Source organism: Colobus angolensis, unplaced genomic scaffold (genome assembly GCF_000951035.1).
Source record: "Colobus angolensis palliatus isolate OR3802 unplaced genomic scaffold, Cang.pa_1.0 Scaffold465, whole genome shotgun sequence".
Taxonomy (NCBI): domain Eukaryota; kingdom Metazoa; phylum Chordata; class Mammalia; order Primates; family Cercopithecidae; genus Colobus; species Colobus angolensis.
The window spans coordinates 71,540-95,820 of record NW_012118099.1 but is presented as its reverse complement, the minus strand read 5'-3'; the positions used below and the strand labels follow the sequence as shown (position 1 = coordinate 95,820).

Genomic DNA, 24,281 nt, shown 5'->3' with positions numbered 1-24,281 from the left:
AACTAGTATTAGGTAGGACAATAGGCAGCACCTGCCACACTAAGGTTAAATATTGACATTTATGTAATGGTTTAGAAAAGCAGAATTGCAAGAAAGAAAATACTTCTTGGTGGGAGAAAACTTGAGTTACAACTAGTCTAGTTTAAAAAGGGAACTTGCACAAGTCCTTTTGACCTATTTATGTCTCAGTTGTTTAGTATGAAAAAAGGTCTAGAGAAATCTTAAATGTGCCAAAACTTGTTTTTCAAATCAAATAATTTATGTGAAAGCATATTGATATCTGTAAAGCCCTATTTAATATAAAGAATTGTCTTTAATTTTCATGATAAGAATGGTTTGATTTAGAAAATGATGATGACCTTGAACTTATGGGCCTGAAATATCACCGTTGTGAAATCCAAATAATCTTGTAAAATATACTAAGTTTTAAATGTATTAATGGCCTGCAAATCAAGACAGTAAACAGCTATAGACCAAAGTAATTTTTAATTTGAGCTCTTATCAGTTCTTTTTCAAACTATTTTTCGTTTAAGTAAAAATATCACAAATATATAATTTTTAAAACATTCAAAATATATGTACATTTATAACAATATAAATTCTTGTGTGATTTCCCAGGTTTTTTAATATTTAAAAAATAATAATTCGTCTTCTATTCATGTGAAATATAAATTTTATTTTGAGAAATTGTAGTTTTTCCAAAATCAAAGAGTGTTGAATCTTTGGAGTATCTTAAAAGAAGGCTGTTTTTAAAAAATTGCTCTGTTTTGAGAAGAAAACACTCTCTTGAAATTCACCTTGTGGAATCAGTTGCAAGAGGTTAAACATTAAAACCTATTGTGAGTTTTTGGGGGTACTTTACAACCAGAGCCCCTGATTGCCTGTTGTTCAGGATCTATGAAGAAATGTGATTATATGTAGTATTTATTACTCAGATTTGTCAGAGCACTACTCTGAACTCAAACATGTTACCAAAATGTGTCTCTTCTTTGCGGATGTTTACCATAATAAGTGAGAACCAATACTAATCTTTATTGAAAATAAATATATCTGGTAATTCAGACATGTATTTCCTCTGGCCTATTACCTTTTTTTACATTAAAAAGTTGATTATTATTATTTTCCATTACAATCTTTATCCTTTTGTCCATAAAATTTTCAGGTTGGATTCAGTACTGGCTTTACTGGTCCTTGGGGAGGCTGCCAAATTAAACATGGCCTGCTTGAAAGCTTTAATGGACATAGTGAGAGATTTTGTTTCAAGCATTATGTCTGTTCAAAATCAGGTAACATTGCTAATTTATATGTGAAAAGAGAACTGAAGAGAAACAGATTTTATTTTTGCCACTATTTAAATTGTATATTGTATTAGGGCATATAATGTGCATAACTTTATAATAATAAATTTAATTAAATATAAAAGCAAATTCACAGTTACCATTTATCATAAACATTTTTCATTTTCATTATATAATATTAAAATTTATAATTTGGTTGGGGTAAGATCACTTATTGAAACATTTCTGTATTGTTGATTATTAAATTTGTTTCTACTTGTTCACAGTTAATTATAAGTAATGTTGAATTGTTATTCTCGTACATAAAATCTCTATCAACACTTCTATTTCTTTACAGTAGGCTAATAAAATTAAATTACCAAGTGAAAGACTGTGAAGTTTCTTTCAAAGTTTCGGGGCAAGATGTCCAAACTTTTCTCCATAAGATATATTAATAACTTTCTTGCATTCCTATAAACAATAAATGAAAGTGTCACACACTAGAATTGAGCTGTACATCAAAAGGTTCCTTTTGAATATGATATGGAAAATAGTATCTCATTGAATTAATTTACATTCCATTCACTTCTAATTAAATTGTAAAGTTCTTTATATAATTATTAGCTATCTATATTTTTTATTCTTTGAACCGTATTTTATGCAATCTACTCATGGTAAACCCATTTTTTAATGAACACATTTAGAAATATTAGTTTATTATGGTCTTTTAACAATTATTATAAGTACACTATATAGTTATTGATATGCAAAGACATACTTTGATGATCGAATATCTATTTTATTTCAGGGAGAAAGTTGCGAGGTAGATGATTTTTCCTGGGCCTGGAATGTAGTCTACATATATACAGTAATTCTTGCAGAAATCTGCTTGTATGCAGCCACTTCTGATTTGCGAAAAGCTGCTCTAATTGGTTTCTGTCAATGTAAAAGTTCACGAAAAAATATTTTACGCTTGGACAAATCAGTATCTCCAGAATTAAAGGAAGCAAGTATTTTAAGTCTTTTGGAATATTTCTCTTCAAAAATGTCAGAGAATTGTAAGTAGATTATTTTTAACTTGGATGAGTAATATTTTTAAGTGTCACTGTCTACATATAGTAATAAGCATTTTACAAAAAGTTGATATTTAGAAATAGCAAATAATTTTAAATTTCTACAAATTTTGGAAGAATATAACATGATTTCTTTCTTTCTTTCTTTTTTTTTTTTTGAGACCAGGTGTCACTCTGTCACCAAGGCTGCAGTGCAGTGGCGTGATCTCTGCTCACTGTAACCTCCTCCTCTGCTTCAAGCCTTTCTCCTGCCTCAGTCTCCCAAGTAGCTGGGACTACAGGCACTTGCCACCATGCCTGGCTAAGTTTTGTATTTTTAGTAGAGTTGGGATTTCACCATGTTGGCCAGGCTGGTCTCAAACTCTTGACCTCAAGTGATCTCCACCACATCTGCCTCCCAAAGTGCTGGGATTACATTCATGAACCACTGCGCCCAGCCAGAAAATTTTACCAATAATTTTAAAACAACTGAAATAAAAATTAGTTTCATTTGGCTGATGATTCAAATTATATTCCTTGAAAACAAAAAATGGATTTAGGCAAACCTGGGTAGTGTGTATGAAGTTTATTTCCTCTTTATTTTTATTTTGTTCCCCATAGGATTTATCTTCTTTCTTCCATTTTCTCTAGGCATTTACTGTTTCCCTCTTGTTCTTTTCCTGCCCAGAGGATTTCTCTACAATTACTTCACTCAAATATTCTAGTACAATATTCACACCTGACATCTTATAGTCCATCAAATAGTAGCTGTCTTATGTCTCAGGACTAAAGGTCATTTTGCTACTGTATTTACGGGAGATAACAGAATAAAATATTTTGATTTTTCAAAGAGTACTATGGGGACAATATTAACTCAAAGTAGTCTTTTTTGGTTGAATAAAACTTTATAGATTTATTGTGAAAAATAATTGCAATTTATATATTACTATAGTCTGTTGTATATGTGACTCTCACTTCCATTAAATGCTGAGATAATTGATACTGAAGAATCATGTCTGAATTCTATTTCTATTAACCCAGCATCTAGAATAATAACACATAATAGGTAAGCAATTATGATAGTGGATTTATAATGTAATTAAATACATCATTAAATTTCAGATATAATTGCAAGATTTTGGAAGGATTTAAAGAAGTAAGATATTGTCTTTAGCCAAAATCATAATTCACTGATTTTTGGAGAAATTATGATTGAATATAATTTTAAATAGTAAGGCTTTAGAAGTAGATAGAAATTTCATTCTCAAAAACTTGCTCACTATTTTTAAATTGCCTTCAATATATTTTTGGCTTAATCAATAGATTGAAACCCAGCTTCTGAGTGTAATTAGTGTGACCTTTTCCCACTTTTCAAGCTTTTTTTTTTTTACTGGTGCCAATTTTAAACAGATCTTTATTCTTAAGTACATAAATTGTATTTCTTCCAGGTTTATATTATTAATAAAGTGAAGATAAATGAAGGTATTCATTTCTTTTGCTGTTCACAATTTTAATTATTCAGAATGTTAGAAATTTTCCTACATAGCACCTCAATACATGATTTTTAAACCACTACTAAACAGACTCATCTACAATGTTGGCCTTCAAGTCTTGTCTGCCTATGTAGGTTAGTTTTTCCTGACCTCTAGTGGTAGGTCCAGAAAAGACCCTCCATGGGTAGAATGTTTACTTCCAGAAACCTCCTGGCCTCCCTTTGCTCATGACCCCCTGCACTCTGGCATAATCTTATGATGATGGGATTGTACGTTTCTGTGGACACTCACGAAACTCACATTTTTTTCCTCAACAGTCTGATTTTTAAAATTTATTATTATACTTTAGGTTCCGAGATACATATGTAGAACTTGCAGGCTTGTTATATAGGTAAACATGTGCCATGGTGGTTTTAAAACTCATCTTCTTGGTTTTAAGCCCCTCATGGATTAGGTATTTGTCCTAATGCCCTCCCTTCCCTTGTCCCCAACCCCCGACAGGCCCAGGTGTGTGATGTTCCCCTTCCTGTGTCCATGGGTTCCCATTGTTCAACTCCCACTTATGAGTGAGAACATACGATGTTTGGTTTTCTGTTCCTGTGTTAGTTTGCTAAGAATGATGGTTTCTAGCTTCATCCATGTCCCCACAAAGGACATGAACTCATTCCTTTTTATGGCTCTATAGTATTCTGTGATGTATATGTGCCACATTTTCTTTATCCAAGCAACCATTGATGGGCATTTGGGTTGGTTCCAACTCTTTGCTATTGTGAATAGCGCTGCAATAAATATATGCTTGCATGTGTTTATAGTAGAATGATTTATAATCCTTTGGGTGTATACCCAGTAATGCAATTGCTCGGTCAAATGGTATTTCTGGTTCTAGATCCTTGAGGAATCCCCACACTGTCTTCCACAATGGTTGAACTAATTTACACTCCCACCAACAGTGTAAAAGCGTTTCTCTTTCTCCAGATCCTCTCCAGCATCTGTTGTTTCCTGACTTTTTAATGATCGCCATTCTAAGTGGTATGAGATAGTATCTCATTGTGGTTTTAATTTATATTTCTCTTATGACCAGTGGTGATGAGCTTTTTTTCATATGCTTGTTGGCCACATAAATGTTTTCTTTTGAGTAGTGTCTGTTGATATCTTTTGCCTACTTTTTGATGAAGTTGTTTGTTTTCTCTTGTAAATTTGTTCAAATTCCTTGTAGATTCTGGATATTAGACCTTTGTCAGAAAGATAGACTGAAAAAATTTTCTTCCATTCTGTAGGTTGCCTGTTCACTCTGATGATAGTTTCTTTTGCCGCGCAGAAGCTCTTTAGTTTAATTAGATACCATTTGTCAATTTTGGCTTTTGTTGCCATTGCTTTTGTTGTTTTAGTCATGAAGTCTTTGCCCATGCCTATGTCCTGAACGGTATTGCCTAGGTTTCTTCTAGAGTTTTTGTGGTTTTAGATCTTCCATTTAGGTCTTTAACCCATCTTGAGTTAATTTTTGTATAAGGCTTAAGTAAGGGGTCCAGTTTCACTTTTCTGCATATGCCTAGCCATTTTTCCCAGTACCATTTATTAAATAGGGAATCCTTTTCCCATTGCTTGTTTTTGTCAGGTTTGTCAAAGATCAGATGATTGTAGGTGTGTTGTGTTATTTCTGAAGCCTCTGTTCTGTTCCACTGGTTTATATATCTGTTTTTGTACCAGTACCTTGCTGTTTTGGTTACTATAGCCTTGTAGTATAGTTTGAAGTTAAGTAGCATGATGCCTCCAGCTTTGTTCTTTTTGCTTAGCATTTTCTTGGGTATACAGACTCTCTTTGGTTCCATGTGAAATTTAATGTAGTTTTTTTATAGTTCTATGAAGAAAGTCAATGGTAGCTTAATGGGAATAGTATTGAATCTATAAATTAATTTGGGCAGTATTGCCATTTTCATGATATTGATTCTTCCTATCCATGAACATGGAATGTTTTTCCATTTGTTTGTGTCCTCTCCTATATTTCCTTGAGCAGTGGTTTGTAGTTCTCCTTGAAGAGGTCCTTCACATACTTTTTAAGTTTGATTCCGAGGTATTTTATTTTCTTTGTAGCAATTGTGAATGCGAGTTCACTCATGATTAGGCTCTCTATCATTGGTGTATGGGAATGCTAGTGATTTTTGCAAATTAATTTTGTATCCTGAGAGTTTGCTGAAGTTGCTTATCAGCTTGAGGAGTTTTTGGGCTGAGTCAAAGTTTTCTAAATATGCAATCATGTCATCTGCAAACAGAGAGAAGTTGACTTCCTTTATTCCTATTTGAATGCCCTTCATTTCTTTCTCTTGCCTGATTTCCCTGGCCAGAACTTCCAATACAATGTTAAATAGGAGTGGTGAGAGAGGGCATCTTTGTCTTGCACCAATTGTCAAAGGGAATACTTCTAGCTTTTGCCTATACAGTATGATATTGGCTATGAGTTTGTTACTGATGGTTCTTATTGTTTTGAGATATGTTTATCAATACCCAGTTTATTGAGTGCTTTTAGCATTAAAGGGTGTTGAATTTTATCAAAGGCCTTTTCTGCATCTATTGAGATAATCATGTGGCTTTTGTCATTGGTTCTATTTATGTGATGGATTATGTTTATTGATTTGCATATGTTGAACCAGCCTTGCATCTCAGGGATGAAGCTGACTTGATCATGGTGGATAAGATTTTTATGTGCTGCCTGCTTTGGTTTGCTAGTATTTTACTGAGGATTTTCACATCGATGTTCATCAGGGATATTGGCCTGAAATCTTTTTTTGTTGTGTCTCTGCCAAGTTTTGGTATCAGGATGATGCTGGCCTCATAAAATGTGTTAGGAAGGAGTCCCCATGTTTCTATTGTTTGGAATAGTTTCAGAAGGAATGTTACCAGCTCCTCTTGGGTATCTCTGGTAGAATTTGGTTGTGAATCCGTCTGGTTCTGGGCTTTTTTTTTCGTTGGTAGGCTATTAATTACTGCCTCAATTTCAGAACTTGTTATTTGTCTTTTCAGAGTTTTGACTTCTTCCTAATGTAGTCTTTCTTGGGATAGTGTATGTGTCCACGAATTTATCCATTTCATCTAGGTTTCCTAGTTTATTTGCATAGAGGTGTTTATAGTATTCTCTGATGGTAGTTTGTATTTCTGTGGGATCAGTGGTGATATCCCCTTTATCATTTTTTGTTGCATCTATTTGATTCTTCTCTGTTTTCTTCTTTAATAGTCTGGCTTGCGTTCTATCTATTTTGTTATTCTTTTCAAAAAACTGGCTCTTGAATTCATTTTTTTTTTGAAGGGTTTTTCATGTCTCTATCTCTTTCAGTTCTGCTCTGATCTTAGTTATTTCTTGTCTTCTGCTCACTTTTGAATTTGTTTGTTCTTGCTTCTCTTGTTATTTTAACTGTGATATTAGGGTGTCGATTTTAGATCTTCCCTGATTTCTGATGTGGGCATTTAGTACTATAAATTTCCTTTCTAAAACTGCTTTAGCTATGTCCCAGAGATTCTGATATGTTGTTCCTTTGTTGTCACTGGTTTCAAAGAACTTATTTGTTTCTGCCTTAATTTCATTATTTACACAGTAGTCATCCAGGAGCAGGTTGTTCAGTTTTCGTGTAGTTCTGTGGTTTTGAGTGAGTTTCTTAATCCTGAGTTCTAATTTGATTGCACTGTGATCTGAGAAACTATTATAATTTCTGTTCTTTTCATTTGCTGAAGAGAATTTTACTTCCAGTTATGTGGTTGATTTTAGAATAGGTGTGATGTGGTGCTGAGAAGGGTGTATATTCTGTTGATTTGGGGTGGAGAGTTTTGTAGATGTCTATTAGGTCCACTTGGTCCAGAGCTGAGTCCAAGTCCTGAATATCCTTGTTAATTTTCTGTCTCGTTGATCTGTCTAATATTGACAGTGGGGTATTAAAGTCTGTCACTATTATTGGGTGGGAGTCTAAGTCTCTTTGTAGGTCTCTAAGAACTTGCTTTATGAATCTGAGTGCTCCTGTATTGGGTGCATATATGTTTAAGATAGCTCTTCTTGTTGCGTGGATCTCTTTACCATTATGTAATGCCATTCTTTATCTTTTTTGAACTTTGTTGGCTTAAAGTCTGTTTCATCAGAGACTAGGATTGCAACCCCCACATTTTTGTTTTCCATTTGCTTGGTGAATATTCCTCCATTCCTTTATTTTGGGCCTATGTGTGTCTTCACATGTGAGATGGGTCTCCTGAATACAGCACACTGATAGGTCTTGACTCTTCATCCAATTTTCTAGTCTATGTCTTTTAATGAGGACATTTAAGGTTAATATTGTTATGTGTGAATTTGATCCTGTCTTCATGATGCAGGCTAGTTATTTTGCACAGTAATTGATGCAGTTTATTCATAGTGTCATTGGTCTTTATATTTTGGTGTGTTTTTGCAGTGGCTGGCACTGGTCTTTCCTTTCCATATTTAGTGCCTCTTTTAGGAGCTCTTGTAAGGCAGGCCTGGTGGTGACAAAATCCTTTAGCATTTGCTTGTCTGTAAAGGATTTTATTTCTCCTTTGCTTATGAAGCTTAGTTTGGCTTGATATGAAATTCTGGGTTGAAAATTCTTTTCTTTAAGAATGTTGAGTATTGGCCCCCACTCTCTTCTGGCTTGTAGGGTTTCTGCCAAGAGATCCACTGTTAGTCTGATGGACTTCCCTTTGTAGGTAACCTGACCTTTCTCTCTGGCTGCTCTTAACAATTTTTCCTTCATTTCAACCTTGGAGAATCAGACAACTGTGTGTCCTGGTCTTGCTCTTCTCGTGGAGTATCTTTTTGGTGTTCTCTGTATTTCCTGAATTTGCATGTTGGCCTGTCTTACTAGGTTGGGGAAGTTCTTCCGGATACTATCCTGAAGTGTTTTTCCAATTTGGTTCCATTCTCCCCGTCACTTTGAGGTACACCAATCAATCATAGATTTGGTCTTTCCACATGGTCCCATATTTCTTGGAGGTTTTATTCATTCATTTTCATTCTTTTTTCTCTAATTTTGTCTTTATGCTTTGTTCATTCAGTTGATCTTCAATCTCTGATATCTTTTCTTCCACTTGATCAATTCAGCTATTGATACTTGTGTATGCTTCACAAAGTTCTCATGCTGTGTTTTTCAGCTCCATCAGGTCATTTATGTTCTTTTCTAAACTGGATATTCTAGTTAGCAGTTCCTGTAACCTTTTTTCAAAGTTCTTAGATCCCTTGTATTGGTTTAGAACATGCTCCTTTAGCTCAGAGGAGTTTGTTATTACCCACCTTTTGAAGCCTACTTCTGTTAACTCATCAAACTCATTCTTCATACAGTTTTGTGCCCTTGTTGGAGAGGAGTTGCAATCATTTAGAGGAGAAAAGGCATTCTGGTTTTTGGAATTTTCAGCATTTTTGCTCTGGTTTTCCCTCATCTTTGTGGATTTATCTACCTTTGATCTTTGATGCTGATGGCTTTTGGATGGTGTTTTTGAGTGGGTGTCCTTTTAGGTGATATTGATGTTATTACTTTTTGTTTGTTAGTTTTCCTTCTAACAGTCAGGCCCCTCTTCTGCAGGTCTGGTGGAGTTTGCTGGAGGTCCACTCCAGACCCTACAAGGGTTATAACCAGACCCTGCAGCATGGGTATAACCAGTGGAAGCTCCAGTATGGCAAAGATTGCTGCCTGTTCCTTCCTCTGGTAGCTTCATCCCAGAGGGGTACCTGTCTGATGCCAGCCAGAACTCTCCTGTGTGAGGTGTCTGTTGACCCCTGCTGGGAGACATCTCCCAGTCAGGAGGCATGGGGGTCAGCGACCCACTTGAGGAGGCAGTCTGCCACTTAGCAGAGCTTGAGCACTGTGCTGAGAGATCCGCTGCTCTCTTCAGAACTGGCAGGCAGGAAAGTTTAAGTCTGCGGAAGCTGCATCAACAGCTACCCTTTCCCCCACGTGCTCTGTCCCAGGGAGATGGGAGTTTTATCTATAAGTCCCTGACTGGGGCTGCTGCCTTTCTTTCAGAGATTCCCTGCCCATTGAGGAGGAATCTGGAGAGGCAGGCTGGCCACAGCTGCTTTGCTCTGAGTTTGGCTTCCTTAAGACTGTGAAGGGAAAACTGCCTACTGGAGCCTCAGTAATGATGGAAGCCCCTCCTTGCACCAAGCTTGATCCTGCCAGGCTGTCTTCAGCAAGAATTTCAAGGCAGTAGTTCTTGGCTTGCTGGGCTCCATAAAGGTGGGACCTGCTGAACAAGACCACTTAGCTCCCTGGTTTCAGCCCCCTTTACAGGTTAGTGAACAGTTCTGTCTTGCTGGGGTTCCAGGTGCCACTGGGGTACAAAAAAAACCTCCTGCAGCTAGCTCAGTGTCTGCCAGAACAGCCACTTAGTTTAGCGCCTAAAACCCAGGACCCTGATGGTATAGGCACAGGAGGAAATCTCCTGGTGTGTGGGCTGCACAAACCATAGGACAAGTGTAGTATCTGGCTCAGTAGCACAGTTTCTCATGGTATAGTCCCTCAGGGCTTCTTCTAGCTAGGGAAGTAGTTCCCCAGCCCATTGCTCTTCCCAGGTGAGGCAATGCCCCACCCTGCTTCTGCTCACCCTCCATGGGCTGCACCCACTGTCTAACCAGTCCCAATGAGATGAACTAGGTACTTCAGTTAGAAATGCAGAAATCACCCACCTTCTGCGTTGGTTTCACTGGGAGCTGCAGACTGGAGCTGTTCCTATTCAGCCATCTTGCCAGACTCCCCTAACAGTCTGATTTTAAAATAATTTTTAAATGCCAACTTTTGAGTGTACATAGTAGGTATATATATTTATCGGGCATATGGGATATTTTGATACAGGAATTCAATGTGTAATAATTACATCAGGGTAAATGAGGTATTGAATACCTCAAGCATTTAACTTTTGTGTTACAGACAATCCAATTATACTCTAGTTATTTGTAAAAGTACAATAAATTATTATTGACTATAGGCACTCTGTCGTGCCATCAAATACTAGAGCTTATTCATTCTTTCTATTTTTTGTACCCATTGGCCATCCCTATTTCCCTCTCATCACCCTATTGCCCTTTCCAGCCTCTAGTAACCATCATTCTACTCTCTATCTCCATGAGTTCAATTGTTTTAATTTTTAGCTCCCACAAATAAGCCAGAATATGCAGGTTGTCTTGCTGTGCCTGGCTTATTTCATTTAACATGATGACCTCTAGTTCCATACATGTGGTTGCAGAAGACAGAATCTCATAAATTTTTACAAGTGTCTGTCAACAGATGAATGGATGAAGAAAATCTGATATTTTCCCCCAGGAAGTTCATAATTTTATTGAATTCATTTACTCATTGTTAATCTTTTAATTTGAATTTTTTAATCTTTTCCTGAAGACTTTATTTTGATGGCCTAGAATTTGGGTGAATTCTTGGAAGACATTTTGTCTTTCTGCTAATCATCTACAGCTTAATAATTCCTGGTTTTCTGGAAAACACATCCAAAATCTTCCTAGCTCAAATATTGTTCTTTTTACCTATAATGGCATCAAAGCAGACCTACTGAGAATCTTTTTGGCATTATGTGAGCTTTCTTCCTTCTGAGCAGTGCCATACATCATGGACAATTATGTGAGCTCACACTTGCTAAGAATATAGTCATCCTTGGTCATTGTTTTCTCATCTTTATGAATTTGAATAAACACACTTGTTTCTGTTTGGTATGACATCCAAGAACAATAAATTCTGATTTTTGTCATATGTATCCCTAGATGAGATAGCCACCTAGATACTTGTATGGTGAGCAACAGTTTCATCAAAGTTGGTACTTTTGTATAATTATTTGTCATTGAATAAACTCGGAGGTTCTGAATACCATTGTGTCAACAGCCAGACAATGTTACGAATCAAAGAGCTATCTCTACAGGTTACATGCTATCAGCATTTCAATCTTTAAAATGGCACAGTGATAGAGGGGCAGAAGGTAATCCCTAACAGACTAGATTCTAGAAGAAATTGCCCTTTGTACATTCACAAGTGGTTTAGAGGAAATGGATAACTTTTTTTGTTTGTTTTTTTGTTTTCATTTCTTTTTTTGCTTTCACTGATGCCTTTCTTATGTTCACACTTGAACTAAGAAATCAAAGAATAACCCATATTTTATCAATGTTTTCTCAACACAGTGGACAAATAGATGTTCTAATGTTGAATGCTTTTAAAGATTTGATCTGCATTAAAGAGGATAGACATGAAAAGTGCCTCTTCATAGTCAAAAGTCAGTACATATTTCTATGACATCTAACTTCTTGTAGAAGCCATAAGTAGTACTAGTGGCATTTGTCTCACTGATGATTCTATTTTGAAGTGCTCAATTCTGACCAAAGCTTTGTGGTTTCTTGTGAGAAATGATTGAAGTAACCTGATAACATGTTGAAAATTTAGGTAAAGATGTCCCAAGGATATATTCTGCAATTTTCTTTATCTCTATCATAAGCAGAGAATATAACACCTCAGGATGTAAACTTTTGATCTCTGCTTCATGTTTCTACTGGATCTTTGGCTTTTATATAAGTCACTACCAAGAAAAGCCATTACTTGACAACTACATTGTCAAGTATCTCACCAGTCAAATGATAGGAATTGAAAACTGTACTGATGTGGTCCATTGTAACATGATCCTTTGTAGCATTACTGAATAATTTTTCCACACAGAGAAAATGATTTTTTCTGGGTGTCCTGCATGCATGATCATTGGTAATAAAGCCTAGTTCCACAGGACCACAGAAAACAGAGGGTTCCAAAGGTAATATCATCTGTGTGGGCTTTTTCAACATACTTACTGGGAGATAAGGGTCTGTCTTTCTGAAAAGTGATATAAATAATCTGGAGCTTCTGCTTTATTTAATTGAAATTATTTTTTCTCATAATAATACCTTTAATGTTAGTAAGTCTTTTGTTTAGAGTGAAAAAAAAAAACCCAGATCTGGAGTCAAATGAACTCATACTGTATTTTAATTTTGTCACTTGAAAATCAGAATCCTAGATGAAGACATTTAATTTTTCTAAAACTTACTTTCATTACCTAATAATTATGATAAGAATACTGTCCATACAATAGGAGTTTGGGTGAGAAAAACTATGGAAACATACAGATGCTTGGCATATTACCTAGTGCATGGTAAAGGCCTAGTAAATGTTAATAGATGTTATGGTTGTTAATATACTTTAATATTATTATAGTGAGAAACTATACATAAGGAAGTATTTCTTTTTGTAATGCTTATTCCTATGTACATTATATATCTGGAGGATGCTTACTTTATTTATGTATAAGGTATATATGACACTGAAAATCGTTTAAAATAGTATCAAGCAATTCTCATTTGACAGCCTCCCAAGTAGCTGGGATTATAGGCGTTTGCCACCATGCTTGGCTAATTTTTGTATTTTTAGTAGAGACCAGGTTTTTCCATGTTGTCCAGGCTGGTCTCAAACTTCTGGAGGTAAATGATCCGCCCATTTGGGCCTCCCAGAATACTGGGATTATAGGTGTGAGATGCCACGCCCAGCCTCTCATAATGTTCTTATGGACCATTTTTACATAAAGCCTTTATTACAAAGAAACAATTTAAATCATGGTTTTGTGAAAGCATTAGTCTAAGAAATTAAAATAATGACTCCTGATATGGTTTAGCTCTGTGTTCCCACTCAAATCTCCTCCAATTGTAATCCCCACATGTTGAGGGAGGGACCTGTAATCTCCATGTGTCTAGGGAGGGAGGTGACTGGATCATGGGGACGGTTTCCCCCATGCTGTTCTCATGATAGTGAGTGAGTTCTCACGAGAGCTGATGGTTTTATACGTGTTTGGAAGTTTCTCCTTTGCTCTTCTCTCTCCTGCTGCCTTGTGAAGAAGGTGTTTGCTTCCCCTTCCACCATGATTATAAGTTTCCTGAGGCTTCCCTAGCCATGTGGAACTGTGAGTCAATTAAACATCTTTTATTTATAAATTACCCAGTCTCAGGGAAGTTCTTTATAGCAGTGTGAAAACAGATGAATACAACCCCCATTAAGATAATCTGAAGATATTTTCCTTTGATCTTATCTCAGCGGTCCCCAAACTTTTTGGCACCAGGGACATTTCCTGGAAGGCAGTTTTTCCACTGACAGTGGGGTGGAGTGGGGTGAGGGATGGTTTTAATAAAACTGCTTCATCTCAGATAATCAGGCATTAGTTAAATTCTCATAAAGAGCAGCAACCTAGATCCCACTCATGCACGGTTCACAATCGGGTTCACGTTCCTATGAGAATGTAATACCACTGATCTGACAGGAGGTGGAGCTCAGGTGATAATGTTCACTCACTGGCCACTCACCTCCTATTGTATGGCCCAGTTCCTAACAGGCCATGTACTGATAGATTTGGGGTCCCCTGTTTGTCTGATACAGGAGTAGAACTTGAAGAATCTTGAGGACAAGAAGGCTACTTAACATGTCCCTTTTCCACTCAAGCTTTGCATAGAGTCAAATGGCTATTGATTCAAGTTGGGGTCTCTGGCTAGTGACTGAAGTGCTGAATGGTGGTTTTTGTAATTGAATAGAAAATTTTTTGTATGCTTACAAATATGACTTATGCATTTAACATTTGGTTGAAATTCAAAGAGTCTGACTTTTATTATTCCTTTTATGGAGAACCATCCTACACATGTCTTAATGGAGTTAAGCTACAGGAAGGTTTGAATATGTTCAAGTGCCTAAATAAGCCCTTATTTGAAATACAAATTTTTTCAGCATAGTCTCAAAGAAGAGATTATTTTGAGCTGGAAAACTAGGAGGGAAAGTGATGAAAATTAATTTATTTAAACATACAGAATTTTTGCTTGATCCCTGTTGAGATTCTGATTTTGAAAAACATTTTGCCCTTATGGGTCATAAAGGATATTAATAATTAACTTTATTTTATGTATTTATTGAGCTCTTTGAATGTTCCAGACATTTTTCTAGACACTTGGCATGCATCATTTAACTCATTAATAATTACAACAAGATTATAACATAGATACTCATATTATCCCCATTTTCGAATGAGAAAACTGAGGCAATAAAAGTTTATTTGTCCAAAGAAGTATAATTAATAAATGGTACATTTGAGACTTAATGAAGACATTCTCATTTTGGAGTCCATATTAATAACTGCATCACTATACTGAACTAGCTAGACTGGATGATCCATTCAATGAAATTTTAACAAACATCCATCTGCATGTTGAAGAATGTGCAAAGGGTGACATTGAGAAATTCTCTCAGTCATTGTCTTCTAGCACTATTTGCCACAGACCCTATATCATGTGTGGTCCATATTTTTAATGTAAGTTCTTGGGCCTTTTCTAGAACTTTGCATCAGACTTTTTAAAAGGTGGGGTCCAGGGGTCTGTGTCATTAAAACACTTTACATGTTATAGGTTGAGAAAACCTAGCCTATACGTTTAGCTGTTAAACATGATAGTAAAATGTTCTCATAACAGAGGAAAATATTTATTTTAATTCCTGTTACAGACCTGTGTGCATCCAGACTGTTAATATTTATTTCTGATGACTTATATATATCTTTACTAACAGGGAAGCACAGCTTTGTGTTCTGTCTTTCAAATTTGTAATGCCATCTTCCTGTGTTCCTACTTTGGTTTCACAGTGAAAAAATGATAGATTTTTTTAAAAGCCTGGATTATCTGGAGTCTGTGTTGTGATAACAAAACTTGGAAATGATGTCTTCTGTGGGAAACCAACAGACACTGAGTTAGTGTGTCTTGTAGAAGAGGGTGAAATATTTAGGAATAGATAATGAATGATAGACCCCAAAATATCTCAGAGTAGTAAGTCTTCTCAATCATACAGCACTCATCTAATGCACAAATCTCTTCCAGATGTTTGCAAACAGTGAACAAAGTCTGCTTAAAAGTCAACAGAGAGGTAGGACTCCCAATATCCCAAAGCAGGTCATTCCACTTTTGAACTCTGAAAGATCTGTCCTTATACTACAGTGAAATTTTTCTTTCCATGTTTTCCAAACCTTGGCTTAAATTTTGTGCCCTGGAGGCAACCAAAATAAATCAATTCCTTTTCTCACGTTCTAGCCCTTCCAGTATGTGAAGATAATTGCATTGGTTTCCCTTACCACCTCTCCACCCTGCTGTCATCTCTCATCTCTTTGCTTACTGCCAAGTTCTTGTGGTAATTTTTTGTAGTACATGAAAAACATATTTTCCATATGGCTTATAATTAACTTTTTAAGTTTGCTGGGAGTTTGTTGTGTTGGCATCTTTGCCCGGATTTACAATAATTTATTCCAATAATATAATATGATGTGAAGACATGTGCATTGGACCCAAGTACTTTTCCATTCAGTGTTGTCTCAGAATGGAAAAAGTAAAATATAACATTCTTCCTTTCATTTGTTTGTTGAGAATGATTTTCTAATCTGGTTCTCCAGTGATAGTGGTGAATGAAATATGTGTCACAGTTGTGAAATAACTTTGTATGCTTCATTTTGATTCATTTTAACTGAGAAAAAAACATTAGCACAGAGCAATAATTCCTTTTTAAAAAGTAAATGAAAGTTAATTGGAATCTTAGAACCAATTGAAACTTTTTATGATACTCTGTTAGATCTTTAATATACCTCTTACCTTGGTGAAGGTTATTCAAGAAAGTATTCAGTAATAAGGTTGTGGTTTTTATACATGAAAAATGTTTTACTCTCATGTATATATATATATATTATATATATATTATATATATATATGTGTGTGTGTATGTTAGCAATAGAATTGAGGCAATCTTAATCATTCACTGTTCTGTGTGCTGACACATCTAAAAGTATAATATCACTGATCATATATATATGTATACAGAAGTTAACCAAATGTTTCTATTTTTTAGATTTCTAAAATAATTTTATTGAGGTATAATTGACAGACAATACAATGTGCATATTTAAACTGTACAACCTGACCAGTTTGACATATATGTGTATATATGTACCCATGAAACCATCATCATAATAAAAGATGACCTATAAGAATTATTTCCTAGGATCTGGGTACAAAAGTGGCTTCTATTTTCAAGGAAAGAGTAAGGTATGACTGGTGGGTTGGCAACTAAATATAGTAATGACTTTCCTTTGACAGAGAAAATGTCAGGTTTGTGCACAACAAACCAATGTAACTTAGTTATATGTTTTATTGTCTGCAAGTTTTAATAGTCATGGTACTAGCAATTTGAACAGCTACAATATTTACACATTTGGAGTTTACCATCTTGTTTGATAACATAGCAAATGTCAGAGGGGTTAGTATATGCTAGAGATTTATGAAGTCTAACAGTTTATTTTATAAGCTTAGTGAAACACCTGTAAAATGTTTTATTTTAATATTCACCTGGTGTATTTTGTGCTATTTTTGTTTTAACCTGAATTTATTATGTGTGTGTCTATGGGTGTATATGTATATATGTGCCTATAGAGATACACACACACATACATATATAATGTCTCATTATGTTGATCTGCTAAAACAATTGATAACTTCCGTCTTTATTTAAAATGGATGAATTGTCATTTTTGGATACTGAATTATTTTAGTTACATTTGTCTAGTACTGCTTTATTATTAATTTCTCTTTTTATAACTTACAATTTTCCCACTGAAATTGTGTTACTCTTTTATGTCTTCCAAGTTTTTATTTTATTGGTTGGTTTTTTAAATAAAATAACACTCGGAAGCTCAATTACTGTGTTCTTTTGAGAATGCTATAACATTACACTTGATCCTTGTGCATCTGGGCCTTTAACTGTAGTAGTAATAAACTTAAATTTAAAAATTTATGAGGAGTAACATAAACTCACCCTCTGATTACCTATGGCTTATTATTTTTGTAAGTCTACCAATAGGATGTGAAAGTCTTTCCTTGCTGTGCTGTTTTGTGTTACTGTGCTCCATCTTTCAGGTAAGCCATTGCTAAGCAGCTCTGGACTTTGGCTGTCTGTGTCCCATCCATATTAATAATGTTTTTGAGGTAAAAACAAAAATCTCGATATACATTTTTGTGTGTAATTGTGTGTGTGTGTGTGTGTGTGTGTTTGAAAGAGTGTGTATGGAAATATGCCTTCTATGCTGATATTTCAAAAATGTAGCACTTTCATGGGGGAAGGAATTGCCAATAATGTTTTGATAATTAATTATTATTTGACTTTTTAAAAGTGATTATTAAGTGCCATAACCACACATAAGTTCTAAAAATTTTTCATAAATTAAAACTTTTAAAATAGGAGAAAATAGAGCACAGTACCTTTATGACTATCAAACAAGAAAGGGTTTCATAAACAAAACAAAAATCACAAATTATAAAATATATGATTGGAAAATTTATATAAAAATGTAAAATATCTGAGCAGGAAAAAAATGAGAAAAAGTTAAAATAAGTTAAAAGTGAAAGTTTGGAAATATATGTACCTATTATAAAATAGAAGTAATAATAAAAGAAATACCACTTGTTACTATTGACATGCTTTCATTGTGGTTTCTAAACTTGCTAGATGGCCATAAATGGACCAATTTTAAATCTTAACTTGACCTGTATCTCTTTCTCTCCACTGTCCCTGTACCCTGTGATTAAGCTGTGTGCCACAAGTTGACCCTATAAGTCAGAAGTTCGAAAAATCTAACAAATTCTTCCCAAACCTGCAGACTTCTGTGAGAAAATGTATGTAGTGACTAGTTTGGGATGAGTTTGTCAAATCTCTAGGTTGCAGCAGTATGCGTTTGTCTTTCTTTTTGCATTAGTACTTCAAGGTAAGGGTGAGAAGGGCCTGGAACTGGACATGTCAGGAGAATAGCCATAAGCCAGGGACTTCAGAGACCGCAGGGAGCAGGATGAGAAACTGCTGCAGGCACTCTTTCCTCCCTCATGCTCACTGCAGCCTTGGGCTGGGCTGTGACCCAGAGCCTTGGAACTGCAGGGAGGGCAGAGGAGAAGAGTTTCAGTTTAGAATGTATGAGAAGAAAAGCTAGAAATTTTAAATATGAGGTGAGGGAAGAATCCCTGTGGCCAAATATTCTAAGACTGCCCACTTTTATCCATTTGGCAAATCTTGAATAGAAGCTTTATTTTGTGGTCTAAAAATGCTTTGTCCCAACAAACATTGTGAAAACCTGACAATTTTCTACCCTGTCAACACTGCTTCAACAATTAAAGCTTCATCTATGGGGCCTGTGGAAAACAGTTACTAACTGTAGAGGTGAGACTTCACCCTCTAAATTTACTTGATCATTTTCACAAAGCCCCAAATAACCAGGATGAAGGGAGAACATTGCTATTCTTCTCCAGAAGATTTGCTATCATTCCTACTAAATAATTTTAATCTAGCCCTGTGCATGTTCAAACTAAAAGTTTCCTATTATTTCCCATTCTATTTATTCCCTTGTATGGTTGGTAACTGTTTCTATTGTTGGGATGGGCTAAAAAAACACTCTGGAACCTTCAATTCAAAGCCTTCTACCACATAAAGGTCTTCACCTACTTAAGAAGAAGGGGCTGGGAATCTTATGGGAATAGTTCTCACATATTCGAAGCATAAACAATACAAAGTATTCCATTCAGATCCAGTGGCCTAAAATCCACCTGTAGCTGAACACAGAGGGAAAAGACCCATAAACTAGAAATAACGCAATGTTTTTAAAGTATTTATGGTGCTAAAGTACATTCCAACATGGCATTTTAAAAATTAATTTTTATAATAATATATCGTAGCAGAGAAGAAAAAATAAGATAGATTTAGTCTTCCTATCTTAATTATGGTGATATATTCATTAATGAACATAACTCGCTAAGTGCTTGTAAATTTCTTTGTTACACTAGTGAGAATTATATTAAGGTCCTTCAGCATGCTTCAGAATGTTTTTTCTGTCATTTAATATGGTCCAGAAATGAATGCTAAAATTATAGTGTCACTTTACTCTTCACTCCTCCCATCCATCAAGAGTAACATAGTATGTTCACAACAGAGAAATCACTAATTTAATCAAACAAATGAATCCTTCATCTAGAGATGCAATGTGTTACAGCAGATCTCTAGAACGTATCCATCTTGTATTACTGAAATTTTATACCCATTGATTAGCAATTCCCTTATTCCCTCCACCAACCCCTGGTAACTACCATTCTATTCTTTGCCATTGGCAGCTTAGCTATTTTAGATACCTCATTTAGTGGAATCATGTAGTATTTACCTTTCTGTGATTGGCTTAATTCACTTAGCATAATGTTTTCAGGCTTTATCCATGTTGCTGCATATTGCAGAATTTTCTTTTTTTTCTTGGTGTGAATATATTTCATTTTATCTATATATGACATTTTCCTTATCCATTCGTCTGTCAACAGACATTTAGGTTGTTTCCATATCTTGACTATTATAAACAGTGCTGCAATGAATATGGGAATGCCAATACCTCTTTGAGATCCTGATTTTAATTCCTTTGGATCAATATGCAGAAGTGGAATTGCCAGATCATACAGCCGTTCCATTTTTAATTTTTAGAGGAAATTGTATACTGTTTTCTGTAGTAGTTATACCACTTTACATTCCTACCAGTAGTGTACTGCAGGGATTCCAATTTCCTCACAACCCTGCCGACACTCATCTTTTTCTTTCTTTCTTTTTTTTTTTGATAATAGATATCCTAACAGTTGTGGAGTGATATTTAATTGTGCTTTTGATTTGTATTTCCTTGATAATTAGTGATATTGAGCATATTTTCATATACTATTTGACTACTTCTATGTTTTCTTTGGAGAAATATCTATTTAAGTCCTTTGCCCATTTTGTAATCAAGTTATTAGTTTTATTTTACTATTGAGTTTTAAGAGTTTCTTATTTTCAAGATTAATGTTTCATCATGTAGATATCTGCAAAAATACTCCCCCATTCTGTAAGATGTCGTTTTACTCTGTTGATTTTTTCTTTTGTTGTGCAGAAGCTTTTTTGTTTGATGTAGTTCCACTTGAACTTGTTTTTGTTTTTGTTGCCTGTGCTTTTGGTGTTATTTCCATAAAATCATTGCCAAAACCAATTTTAAGAGTATTTTCCCTATATTTTCTTCTATGAGTTTTAGTTTCAGGTCTTCTGTTCGTCTCTAATCAATTTTGAGTTGATTTTTGTGTATGGTATAAGGGTCTACTTTTATTATTTATATATGGCTGTCCAATTTTCCCAACACCATTGGTTGAAGAGACTATCCTTTTCCCATTATATATTCATGGCACTCATGTAGAATATCAGCTGGCTGTGTATGTGTGGATTTATTTCTGGGATCCCTATTCTGTTCCATTGGTCTATATATCAGTCTTTAGGCTAGTACTGCCTTGAAGTATACTTTGAAATCAATAAATGTGATGCCTTTGACTTTGTTCTTTTTCAAGATTGTTTTGGCTAGTAGGAATCTTTTTAGGCCATTGAATTTTTGAGTTTCTTTTTCTATTTCTGTCTAAAATGCCATTGGGATTTTGATGGAGACAGCATTGAATTTGGAGATTATGTTAGGTCGTCTAAAAATTTAAAAAGTATTAAGTATTTCAATCTAGAAACAAAGGATGCCTTTTCATTTGTGTCTCATTTGATTTTTTAAACAATGTTTTGTGGCTTTTAATGCAGAAGTCTAACTTATTTGGTTAAATTTATTCCTAAGTATTTTATTCTTTTTGATGCTATCATAAATGTAATGTTTTACTAATTTCCTTTTTGTATAGGTTATTAGTATATAAAAACAAATAATTTTTGTATATTGATTTTGTAGCATTCAGGTATACTAAATTAGTTTAGTTTATTGGTTTTAACATACTTGATTTAGGATTTTCTTCATATAAGATTATGTTATCTGCAAACAGAGATACTTCTACTTTCTTATTTGGATGCCTTTTATTTGTTTATCTTGCCTGATTGCTCTGGCTAGCACTTTCAGTACTCTGTTAAATAGACATCACCAGAGTAGACAACCTTGGCTTGTTCCTGGTCCACGTAGTGAGCTCCAAGTTAGTGAACATAATACCCAATAATTAGTATTTCAGGCACTGCCCCTTCCCCTCGTTTCCACTTCTAGTAGTCCCAGTGTCTATTACTGCCATCTTTATGTCCATGTGTACTCAATGTTTAGCTCCCCCTTATAAGTGACAACTTGTGGTATTTGGTTTTCTGTTCCTGTATTAGTTTGCTTAGGATAATGGTTTGCAGTTGCATACATGTTGCTGTAAAGGATATTATTTCATTCTTTTTATGGCTGTGTAGTATGCCATGGTGTATATGTACCGTATTTTCTTTATCCAATTCACCACTGATGGACATCTAGGTTGATTCCATGTCTTTGCTATTATGAATAGTGCTACAATGAATGTACAAGTGCATGTTGTCTTTTTGGTGGAATAATTTATTTTCTTCTGGGTATATACACAGTAATAAGATTGCTGAGTTGAATCATAGTTCTGTTTTAAGAACTTTGAGAAATCTCCAAACTACTTTCCACTGTGGCTGAGCTAATTTACATTCCCACCAACAGTGTATAAGCATTCCCTTTTCTCTGCAACTTTTGCTGGAATCTGTTATTTTTTTATTTTTAAATAATAGTCACTCTGTTTGGTGTGAGATGGTATCTCATTGTGGTTTTAATTTGCATTTCACTAATGATTAGAGATACTGGACTTTTTTATATGCTTTTTGGATGCACGTATGTCTTCTTTTGAGAAGTGTCTATTCATGTCCTTGCCCATTTTTTTTAATGCAGTTGTTTGATTTTTTCCTTGTTAATTTGTTTAAGTTCCTTATAGATTCTGGATATTAGACCTTTGTTGGATGCATAATTTGCAAACATTTTTTCTCATTTTGTAGGTTGTCTGTTTACTCTGTTGATGGTTCCTTTGACTATGCAGAAGCCCTTTAATTTAATTAGTTCCCACTTGTCAATTTTTGGTTTTGTTTTAATTGCTGTTGGTGTCTTCATCATGAATTCTTTCTCAGAGCTTATGTCAAGAATTGTATTTCTTAGGTTTTCTTCTAGGATTTTTATAGTTTGTGGTCTCACATCTAAGTCTTTAATTAAGTCTGAGCTAATTTTTGTATATAGTTTAAGGAAGGGGTCCTAGTTTCAATCTTCTGCCTATAGCAAGCAAGTTATCCCAGCACCACTTATTGAATAGGGAGTACTTTCCCTGCTTCTTGTTATTGTTGACTTTGTCAAAGATCAGATGGTTGTAAGTATGTGGCTTCATTTCTCTGTACTGTTCCATTGATCTGTGTGTCTGTTTTTGTACTAGTACCATGATGTTTTGGCTACTGTCACCTTGTTGTATAGCTTGAAGTTGGTTAATGTAATGGCCTCGTTCTCTTTGCTTAGGATTGCTTTGGCAATTTGGGCTATTTTTCAATTTCATATGAATTTTAGAATAGTGTTTTCTATTTCTGTAAAAAATAACACTGGTAGTTTGATAAGAATAATGTTGACTCTGTATATTGCTTTGGGCAGTATAGCCATTTTATGATACTGATTCTTCTCTCCGTGAGCATAAAATGTTTTTCCATTTGTTTGTATCATCTCTGACTTCTTTCGGCAGTGTTTTATAGTTGTCCTTATAGAGATCTTTCACCTCCTTGGTTAGATCTATTCCTAGGTATTTTATTTCTTTGTGGCTATTGTAAATAGGATTGCATCCTTGATTTGGCTCTCATTTGCTATTAGTTAGTAGTTTCATTCCACCATGGTTGAAAAATATTTAGCATAGTTTCAATCTTCTTGAATTTGTGAATACTTTCATTGTGACCTAATAAGTGATCTGTTCTGGAGAATTTTTTATGTGTACTTGAAAAAAAATTCTCCTGTTTGGGGTTATGTGATCTGTATATGCCTTTTAGTTCTATTTAGTCTTTTTTTTTTTTTTTTTTTTTTTTTGCTCTTTTAGGAGGAAGTTTATTAATGTGGAGAAGAGTTTTAATCATTAATGCTTGGATGAACAGATCTTTCTCTTAAAGAAATGAGTATTTAAATCCTGCAGTCTTAAAACTTTACAGCATCTTTATTTTTATTTTTTTTGCAAGACTTACAGCATCTTTAACAAATCGAATAAACAAAATGATAGTTAAATAGATTTATAGTTTATTATTCCCCATACTACAGCTAAAGTTTTCTATTTTCCCAAGACAAACCAGAACAGTGCTTCTTTATTTTCTTCATCAACATTTTAAATTTAATTTTTAAAATGTGTGATAATTTTTATGTATACAAAAGGTATATGCATGTGTGTACTCTAAACAACAATAAAGGTTGATTAATAGACATCCATGTGTCTACTACTAAGCTTAAGAAAAAAATAATTATATAATAAATGGTGATGTATTCTTTTAGTGATTTAAAAATGTGTTTTTAATTAAATGTTA

General features: G+C 34.7%; 1 protein-coding gene across 1 annotated transcript in view; it reads left to right on the top strand.

The window, feature by feature from the left end:
- TMEM232 (transmembrane protein 232) overlaps positions 1–24,281 on the top strand; it is a gene marked incomplete at its 3' end in the record, with an annotated part of 213,786 nt that overhangs the window by 130,039 nt on the left and 59,466 nt on the right. The window contains exons 11-12 of the mRNA XM_011958287.1: positions 1,163–1,286; positions 2,086–2,335. Coding sequence (XP_011813677.1) covers positions 1,163–1,286; positions 2,086–2,335 — 374 coding nt within the window. The remainder of the gene's footprint in view (positions 1–1,162; positions 1,287–2,085; positions 2,336–24,281) is intronic.